At 30.6% G+C, this 10,490-nt stretch overlaps 1 protein-coding gene across 1 annotated transcript in view; it reads right to left on the reverse strand.

Moving 5' to 3' along the window:
- Positions 1-1,835: 1,835 nt before the first annotated feature.
- Positions 1,836-10,490, reverse strand: part of LOC107586963 (protein FAM207A-like) — a 13,572-nt gene continuing 4,917 nt past the window's right edge. The window contains exons 3-6 of the mRNA XM_016274545.1: positions 6,485-6,553; positions 4,558-4,723; positions 3,223-3,291; positions 1,836-2,273 (exon numbers count right to left, since the gene is read on the reverse strand). Of these exons, the coding sequence (XP_016130031.1) occupies positions 2,153-2,273; positions 3,223-3,291; positions 4,558-4,723; positions 6,485-6,553 (425 nt within the window). The 3' untranslated portion in view covers positions 1,836-2,152. The remainder of the gene's footprint in view (positions 2,274-3,222; positions 3,292-4,557; positions 4,724-6,484; positions 6,554-10,490) is intronic.

Here is a 10,490-nt window from a genome sequence, read left to right on the forward strand (position 1 = left end):
CCATCTACTGACGCATATTGCTTTATATAACAGCCACATTTTATTTTAGAAACGCTGCAAGAATGAGAGACCAAAATGAAAATTAAGCTTGTGTAATGTGCATTAAGACTAAAAATCTCATTACTATAATACAGTATTTTTTTCGTATAACTGTAAAAAAATTTTTTTTTTAAATACTGTAAATCAATGAACACTAACATAGTGGGAGAATTAATAGGAACCTGTGCTTAGCTGTCATAAAAAAATAATGTCACGAGAAAATAAAATCACATTCCATGTGCATATTTATAAAGCCTTTCCTTTACATTATTGCCCAATCTTGACAGATTTTGAGAGAGTCGTAATTCGCCTTATAATCAGTTGTACAAATACTCATAATTCATTTTAATCTAGCTATTGTACATTATACAACACTTACCTTTTCATGTTATGTTTTGAATATAGACTCTGAAGTTTTTTCTTGTGTTAGACATGAAGTTAAATTAAGTATTATAAAGCACTCACTTTTAATGTCTAAAAATTAATAAATATTGTAATGACTACTGACCAGGTTCATAAATAAATGCCACAGTAATTAATAAACGCGCAAAAAAAAAAAAGAAGAAAAAAAAACATATTTATAAAGCCTTTCCTTTACATTATTGCCCAATCTTGACAGATTTTGAGAGAGTCGTAATTCGCCTTATAATCAGTTGTACAAATACTCATAATTCATTTTAATCTAGCTATTGTACATTATACAACACTTACCTTTTCATGTTATGTTTTGAATATAGACTCTGAAGTTTTTTCTTGTGTTAGACATGAAGTTAAATTAAGTATTATAAAGCACTCACTTTTAATGTCTAAAAATGAATAAATATTGTAATGACTACTGACCAGGTTCATAAATAAATGCCACAGTAATTAATAAACACGCAAAAAAAAAAAAAAGAAGAAAAAAAAAGAAAAGAAACATGATCTACTACCTAGATAAAATAAAACTAATCTTGTAAGGTATGTGGTGCTTTCGTAACTATATATTATTTATATAACATTTTACATAATTATTTGAATAAGGAATTAATTCAATTGCAAACAATTAATTTGACAAAACGACATTGTACTGATTGTACTGATTGCAAATGTGGCTAGGATTATTGCCGAGCAGATATTAATATGGAAATGTTGCTTTTCATTTAACTATAGGTCATTGAAATCATACACATTTCACCATTTAGTATCTTATCCAATAATAAATGGATTTAGGACAAACCGACAAGAACACGCCGAGATGAATCTTGTGTGGGTGAAGAACATCTACTATCTACACCCACATTCCTCACTCACTTAATCACAAACATTACATATGTGCTTCTGTTATTCTATAATGTAGAGTTTTCTGCAACCAAGTGTTTGATGGGATTGCGAAGTGGATCCAGTTTGGCTGAAACGAGATCCAAAAGAAGGTCCTCCTCAATATCAGACATCCAAGAGCCCCTACAGTCTGCGCTCATGAAGCCATTAAGAGAAGTCAGGTTAATGGCAGGCTTCGGGTTCCCATTTCTCTTTTATCTCTGAAAAGTGTTGAAGCCACTGCCACCCTTTCCTTCTTTTTGCAATGTGTTGCCATGGAAATACAGAAGCACATGCTAAACATCTGATATATCAGATCTTGCTTTAATTAGAGGCTTTTGTCTGTGATATGCAATGAACGAAAGCAGAAGGTAGAGTCAATTTCATAGTTAGGAATGCATCATTTTCAGGTTAAGCCTATGGAATTTTTTGACCGTTTTAACATTACAAGTCAAGCTTTTCTTAGCATGTGCTGCTAATAAAGAAAAAAAACATATGCGTAATCATTTTCCACTGGATTTATTTTTATCTTACCAAGAGCACGTGGAACAGACAACATGGTTATTAAAGCAATTCATTTTACTCATAAAACTCATTTTCGAAATGACACTGAGAAACCGCGATAAACCGATTCCTCCATAGTGTTTATGCATGTCAGATAAAGCAAGTTATGCAAATCTCTGGATTCCTCTTCATTTTCATATTTCTGTTATGAAGTCCAAAACCGGTTTTACTGTATTTGTTTGTTTCGATGTACCAGCGTATGATAAATACAGTTCTTGAACTCTACCAACAGGGCGGCGCAGCAGAGTCGCGATTAACTCCGTTCGTCTTCCTGTTTGAGTCGTTTTCGCAGGTGATCACCAACCGCAGCTAAAGGGTTGATCTTGAAGGCGGGATTTTTCATGGCTTCGCTAAAGTGAGATGCTTCAGTCTCGCTGGAACCACACAAATATAACAATTCATTTGACTTTGTTAAAATATCTAGACAGACAGACAGATAGATAGACAGTAGTAACATTATATAACAAGTAGTAACATTACTTGCATACAATTTTATTTTCGGTTATTTTATTGAAATAATTTTATATAAATCAAGTAATTTACAATAAATCGATTAACATGTTTTTTTATAATAATAAATGTTTAAATAATGTTTTTTACTTAAATGATAAATAATTTGCAAATAATAATTTTCAGAAAGTTTTTAATAATTTATATATTTTTTTTATTAATGTGATGTGCTTAATTGTCATGACAATAATGCAAAAATATTGAAGGTTAATACTTTCTTCTCACCAATAATAGTAGCCACATTTGCAATTAGTGTCTTTTTTTATATTATCCTGTGGAAACTATATTTTGCATTAAAAATTAGCACACAATTAGTGTCAAATAAATTGTTTTAAATGGCTTGCAATTGAATAATTGCTGCATCTTACGCATATTAAACAGTATGTATTACAAAACACAGGGTATTACTTCTTTTAATTAATTAAGAATTTATCTTTTTACCTCACATTATGATTTTGTATTTTACGTTTTATTTTATTTTTTATTGTTTTTTATTTTTATGAGGAATTCAACAAAGAATGTGCTTAACTGTCATGACAATAATTTAAAAAATATATAATATTAATCAAAATTGGCTTTATTTAGGATTTATTGTCTCTTTATGCAATATATAATTTCATTTTTTGTTTCTGAGTGAAATATGACCTTGTTCTTGACATGTTTTGTGAGATTTTTCCATTAACCACCAGGTTTTTATAAAAATTGTGGTGCTAAATGATTGATGAAATAAAATTCATGTGAAATGTGAATGTGAAATTAATGTGAAATTAACATTAGCAAAGCTTGGAAATAAAAGGGAAGCCATTATCTTACAGTAGTTTTCTTTTCTGGGCTGGTTTCATCAAGCTGAAGTTTGTGGGTTCTGGTTTCTTCTTAACCAAACTGTGGCGAGAAACAAGAACAAACAATTGTGTTACATGCAGAACAATTTATATTTATTATTTATTGTTTAATTGAATATTTATTATTATTATTTAATTAACTTAAAAAAAAAACATGTCAGAAAAAAAGCTCAATTGTTTTATATATAAATATTTAGAGGCATGTTTGAAGACACGCTTTGAAGTTCTTCAGAGCACAGGCTTTCCTCACACAAGTGTTATTTATTACTCATGCAAGACAAAGCAAGACTTCACAACACATCAAATGACAAACAGATAAAACACCACAAACAAACTGAGAAAACAGACTAATGTGGTTTGAATCAAAGCAATTAAACAGTTGTGAGAAACATTTTGTCTTTCAGAGTTGTGTGCTCAGCCTAATTCGATTCATCTACAAAACAGCGTGACTGCTGTCGACACGTGGCATGCTTCATTTCTCAAGAAATACATTTAGAGCCTGTGTGCGATATAAATGTACTTTTTACTGTAATATGCTTATGGGGGATTGCCAAAAATATCAAAGACTGAAGAGTTTTGTCTGCTGTTCAAGGTTTACATTTTAACACCAGGGTTATTATAGTTAACGAAAACAAAATAAAAACGTTTTGGTCACTTCAAATAAAATAACAAAAAAAAACAAACTTATTTTAGCTAGTTGCCAAGGCAACATTTCTATTAATTTCATTTAGTTTACCTTAATGTACTAAAATAACTAAAACTGAAATCAAAATGAATAAAAAGACGACATTTAACAAAAGACTATAATGCTTAAACTTAAAGACCAATTTCAAGCCGATTCAATTTTTATCCAAAACTTTTTAAAATCGTATTTATGTACATGACGTTTCCATATATAAATATCTTATTTGTTTACTTACAGGGTTCCCACACCTGACCAATGTATTTTCATGACTTCCAGTGATTTGTGATTACTTAAGAGTTTTAATTTTTGTTGATGCGGAATTAATTTGTAAAACAAAATGTAATGTGTTTGAGATTATGATTTGGCTTTTGGTATTTTATTAGGTATCTTTCTGGGGAAATAGAAAAAATGAATTGTTTAAATGTACTATAAATATTAAGTAAAATTATAGATCTCAAACTGGTCTGCAGAAAATTAATACAAAAAAGAGAAAGAGGTGTTGAATGAAATCTGTTTGTATGACGTGTTGTTTTGAGACACTCATTCACGCCAGTAAATATGCACAAATCTGCATAAATTATCCCAGAGCTTGTGTGTAGTAATGAGAAAACGGAGGCTTACGCTTTGTTTCTCCGCTGTGCGCTGGCGGGGGTTTTGAGAGACGGGAGGAGCAGGGAGAGTTCAGGAAGGGCATCTGCCAGCGGTCTCATGTCGCCCACCACGGGTGTGGCCTTCCTCCGCGCCTGCGCCACCTGCATCTCATGCGCCAGCTTGATCGCACTGATCTCTGGAGATGATACAGACACAAACAAACTACATATGAAAAAGTGCTTTTCTGGTTACAACAAGCAGTAGACACATATTCACATATTCATTCAAATTCACACAGGCTCTTTGAACTGTTGCGAAGTTGTGAAGCCATTTCCCAATCCTTTTCTCCTTGTCATTTTCTGTTCTCTGGCAAACGGAATGAAAAGGAATAAAATAAAATAGTTAAACAACAATTAAATTAGAATACATAAAAAGGCATCATTTAAAAACAAGGAAAATCATAAAATAAAGAGTATAAAACAAAACATTAAAAAAAGAATTTAATAAAGTATAAAATAAATATATTAAAGGCATAACTTTTTTAACGTGTTAAAGTATAAATGAAAAATGTGTAAAAAGTAAAAAATAAAATGGCATAAAAGTGAATTAAAAAATAAAATGGCATAAAATAAAACTACAAATGTATAAAATAAAAAAAATATATATATATTAAAAAAGGTATAAAAAGCATAAAATAAAACCGAATCATAAAAATAATAATAAACTTAATAACATACTCCCATTAAATAGAAAAAAGGCACAAAAAGCCATAAAAACCATGAAAACTAAAACATAAATTCATATAAAACTCATATAATTAAATTAAATAAAATGTCATAAGGGAATTAAAAAGCATAAAATATAAACAAAAAAAAATATTTAAAAGACATAAAATAAAAACTGCCTAAAAACCTTTAAAAAAAACAAAAGCATAAACACAAAGATAAAAATGTGTAAAATAAAAGGGTAAATGTTTAAAAAAAAAAATTTATAAAAGCATAAAATATATATTTAAAAAACAAAAGGTATAAAATAAAATGGCACAAGTTCATTTTAAAAAACAAAAGCATAAAATAAAAACATTATAAAATGACATACGTAAAATACATAAACCATATCTCTAAACCTATCCCTATACATAAAAGTACTTCAAATAAACAAATCTCCTTTTAATCACGGCAAGGGATCAAAGAAATAAATTGGTTTTAAATAATATCTCAAATGAAACATATCACAGTAAAGTTACAGTAGGTCACACTTTTTAAAAAGAAGTAGTTGGTTTAATAGGATCAGTTGATTCCAGTAAGCCTATATCCAGTATGACTTCCTGTCCAGCCCTCAGACAGAAAATAACTCCTGCAGGAACAGACTGATGTCACCCGACCATCGAAAACCAAACCGAAGCTCTGAGACAGAAAGCAGGACACCGCAGATGCTTCAGTCCAAAAACAACAAAGTACATGTAGGGGAGACAAAAACAGACAGAGAAGCACTTCTTTGACAGAAGCACTACGTCTTTTTGCAAACACAAAATAAATGTCATTTTTCATCTCACAAGTGGCCATTTTGGTTTTTTCTACTGCTGTTATGACTTTGTTAACCTTGTATACAAGTGTTTTTGTACACCATTTGTTAAGACCTTGAAGGTCTTTGAGTTTTATGAATCCTCCCCCCTTTTTAATTTCCTGACAATGCGACATGCAGTCTGAGGCTTGGGTTTCGGCTGGAGCCGTGAGCCCCATTAGATCCTAATTATAATCACCTCGGCCGGAGCTTGTGTTACACGCCGCATTGATCGGCCCGAGCGATTAGAGGCGTCAGAATCGGGGTGCGGCGTTAATGATCCATCTCTGAAGTTCCCTTCGGCCCATGAGATCAGTTCACGATGAAAGAAATGGCCTCACATGAGCATTTTCCTTTGCGGGAAAGAAAGAAGAGTAGGTGAAAAAATACTCACTGTTAAGCCATCTTTCCCTGCGCTCCTTCATTTTTTCTTTCTTCGACTGTTGTTTCTTTTCTCCTGTGCCTGAAAAAAAGACAGTTCCATATGGATCATTACGGATTCATTTTACGAAGATTTTATGCATTTTATGCGTTCAACACTAAAAGGCTTAAAAATAAAAAACAAAACATTAATAATCATTATTCTCAAAAGGGGAAAAAGAGGAAGCTAAAAAGTGTGCTTTATATTTAGTTTAGAATGCGATGCAATTTGGTTCAGTTCCCAACAGAAATGAACCTGGAACTGCAAATAATGTATGGTGGGAAAAGTAAAATAAAAAGAATTTATCTTTTTTTTTACCAATGTTCTGAAATTACACAGAAGAGTCACTAATTTTAATCAGATCAAATATTATGGCATGTGTCATGGCTGTGGGATTGCATATCGAATGGAAAATAACAACAGCCCACATGAGAATAGATTACAGTAGGATGTCTGTTGTCTGTTTAACTGCATGTAACTTCCTGTTCCTGGATAGTGACGTCTTATCAGAAGGAGCATATTGTGTGTATTTAACGATTGTGCTGACCTCTGGGGATCAGATCGAGTGTGACGAGGAATCTATATTTGCCTATGTGTGAATGTATCAGTGTAATGTCCATCTGACAGAGGTCATTCACAGACCACTGAGGTCAAACCACAAATAAACCTCTTTTAGAAGTGATATGTGATGCACAAGATTTACGTGCTTCATTTTCATAGAAAGGACTAAATAAAAATATTAAATTGTTATTAATTAATTAATTAACATTATGACAACATATTCTGATGGTCTATAGAATAATAATTACCTTTCATTAAAATCATTATTTAAATCACTGTTTCAGAAAATCCACTTATTGGGTGCTTAATAAAAATAATTAATTTGTTTGTAATAATTTAATTATAACATTCAAATTGTTAGTATAAAGAATAATAATGACTATTAATACAATAATATTCAATTTCTGTGACTTTACTTTTATAAAATGCACTTACAGTGCACTTAAAAATGATTAAATAGTTTTTATTAATTAAATATTATAATATTCCAATTGCTAGTATCATTAATAATAATAATAATAATTATAACTATTAAAAATAACATTTAAATTACTGTGCATTCAAAAACTGCTTCACTTTCATAAAATGCACAATGGCTTTAAAAAGAAGACTAAATTAATCATTTAATATTGTTATGCAAACAGTACTAATATAATCAGTAATAATAATTATGCTAATTAAATATATTTAAATTACTGTGCATTGAAAAAAAAACAACATCAAAAGACATATATGTTTTACTTTCATAAAATGCACTTTTGGTGCTTAATAAAAATTCTTGTTGTTAATTAATTTTATTATAATATTCCAATTATTAGTATAAATAATTATAATTACTATTAATAAAAATATTTAAAATAAACAGCACTGAAAAAATAGAAAATGTCAAGATTTACATGTTCTACTTTCAGAAAATGCACACTGGGTGTTTAACAAAAATAATACAATTTTTATTAATAATTGAATATTATAATAATCTGATTGTTAGTGTAATTCATAATTACTATTAATTAATAATAACTGAATTACTGTGAAAATCACCATGAAACAACATAAACTGCCCAAACTCAATTTTGCTTGGCATTTTGAATGACCCGTGTTGTGCTTAAAACAGTTAAACTACAGTGACCGTTTTGTCCAAAAATAAGACAAGTGCATTAAACCCAAAGAGAAACGCATGAAATGACTCGACCTCTGCGATTTCCATCTCTGGGGAGAAACTCAACAACCAACAAGCTTCTGGTTGCCGAGCAACATTCAGAGGAAAAGAGTGTTTGTATGAGATATCTGATCATGAAAAACTTCTTCACAGCTCTGCAAAGATCCAATCAGCAGCGAAGGAGAACACATTTCACTACATTTCTGATCGCTGTCCAGAGAGGCACGTGAAGACGGGGCTATTGAGTTATTTTGCCGCTTTATAGGCCTTGAACGGTTAAATACACACTTGTATGTGTCAAAATGCCCATCTTTGCAAGAATCCATAAACACAGTAATTTAGATCTTAAGTGAAAACAAACAGCTGAGAAAGAAAACACATGTGTAACAGTATATTGGATCCGGGTAGCTCTTAAAGTGACAGCAGTCTAACATTCCTGCTTTCTGTCATTCATTTTAATCAAACAAAAGAGAGAAAATCTCTCACTGCTCTTGACTAAATCACTTTTGTAACTTTAATAAGAAGGAATATAGATTTATTTTCCACAGTGAAGAATATGCAGTGTTTTTATACATTTGATTACTTTATAATCATTCTACTCTAGTTTTTTTTTGTGTCCTGTTGCTTGCAATTCGTTTCTTATTTAAATGCGGACTGTTTACTTGTCTCCAGTGAGCTCGAGTTGTTTTTTTATTTTTTTATTTAGACTAGTCTTAGTTTTTTTGTGATGTTGACACTAGTGACAAGAATTTTAAAATTTCTATGGTATCACAAATTTTGATATAAAAAATAACTATCATGATATTTATCGTTACCGTGAAATGCTAAAATTCCTCTTATCGTGATATAATGTTTTGCGTGGAGGTATCTAACAAGTTTTACTTTAGATAATAATGAATAATAAAATGTATCTTTATATTATTCCCATTACAGTAATGATAATTAGATTATTATAACAATAATAATAATTATTATTATTATTATTATTGTCATACAAATATAATTTCTTATATTTTTGCTTATAAGGTGAAATATGATCTATAACATTTACCGACAGATTAAAATACAATAAATTAATTCATTGCACATTTTGTATAAATGAGTAAGACAAAATATCTAAAAAAATTTAAAAAAAAAAACTCTTCCAATAAAAATATTTTCATACTGTAAAACTGTGCTCAAACTAAATGATTTAACAATTTCAGTTTGTTGTAACAGTGTTTTCCACATTTTGATGCCAAAGAGAGTTTTCACTCATTTCCCAGCTGTGAGAAGTGAATCAACATCTGTAATCCAATTGGAAAAATGTAGCCACATCCGCAGCACATTTCTGTGCATTTATGTCTGCTATTTTGTATGTGTCAATCCCTTCGAGACGACTGGCCTGTTGTGAGTGTGTGTGTTTGTAAGAGAAACAGCATCTCAAATGACCGTCATCTTCCTGCGAGGAAAGCTGAACCAGGACAGATTCGATGCAGGAGACTCAAGAGAATAACATGAGAGTTACTTATGAGTCCTGAACGATTACGTGTCATGTACACATCAAAACAAGCTTTCACTCAGTTTTAACAGTGTTATAAACACACACAGACGTCTGTGTGTTTTTGTCTGTATATGGGCATCACACGGTAACAGACAAACTGCTCAATGAGCTCTGTCCTCTGGAAACGAGTCTGGAGAGGAGACTCGATAAGAGAGATAAACGTCATGTCCTTCGACCCACATTTCTCCTCACTATATCACTTGTTCCATTCTGACGATCTCTGACAGAAAGACCTGCATGTGAAGTCCAGACACAAACGCCCTCAGCCTCTGCATCCTTCAATGATATGATAAATACAACAAACATCTGCTTTTACACAACGCCTCTGGGAAAATGACAATAACGAGAAAAAGGGGAGCCTGAAACTCTTAATATATTGAATTGAAAGGTATTAAAGTCAGAACAAGATATTTTTACACTGTTATGTGTTATTTTGTTAATATATTATATTTATCACATTATATATTTACCACAATTAAACAAGTAATTTAGAGTAAGTAAATTTAAGGCATTTAAACATAGCAACAAAAACAATTATATGCATACGTTTAGAAGACACATACAAAATTTTCAACACTATTATGGGATATTTAAATAGTCAAAAAAAACTGAATTGTGTAATTATCTAAATAAAAATTTTAAAATTATATATATATATATATATATATATATATATATATATATATATATATATATATATATATAGAGATATAGAG

The sequence above is a fragment of the Sinocyclocheilus grahami genome, unplaced genomic scaffold (genome assembly GCF_001515645.1).
Source record: "Sinocyclocheilus grahami isolate Dianchi unplaced genomic scaffold, SAMN03320097.WGS_v1.1 scaffold87.1, whole genome shotgun sequence".
NCBI lineage: Eukaryota > Metazoa > Chordata > Actinopteri > Cypriniformes > Cyprinidae > Sinocyclocheilus > Sinocyclocheilus grahami.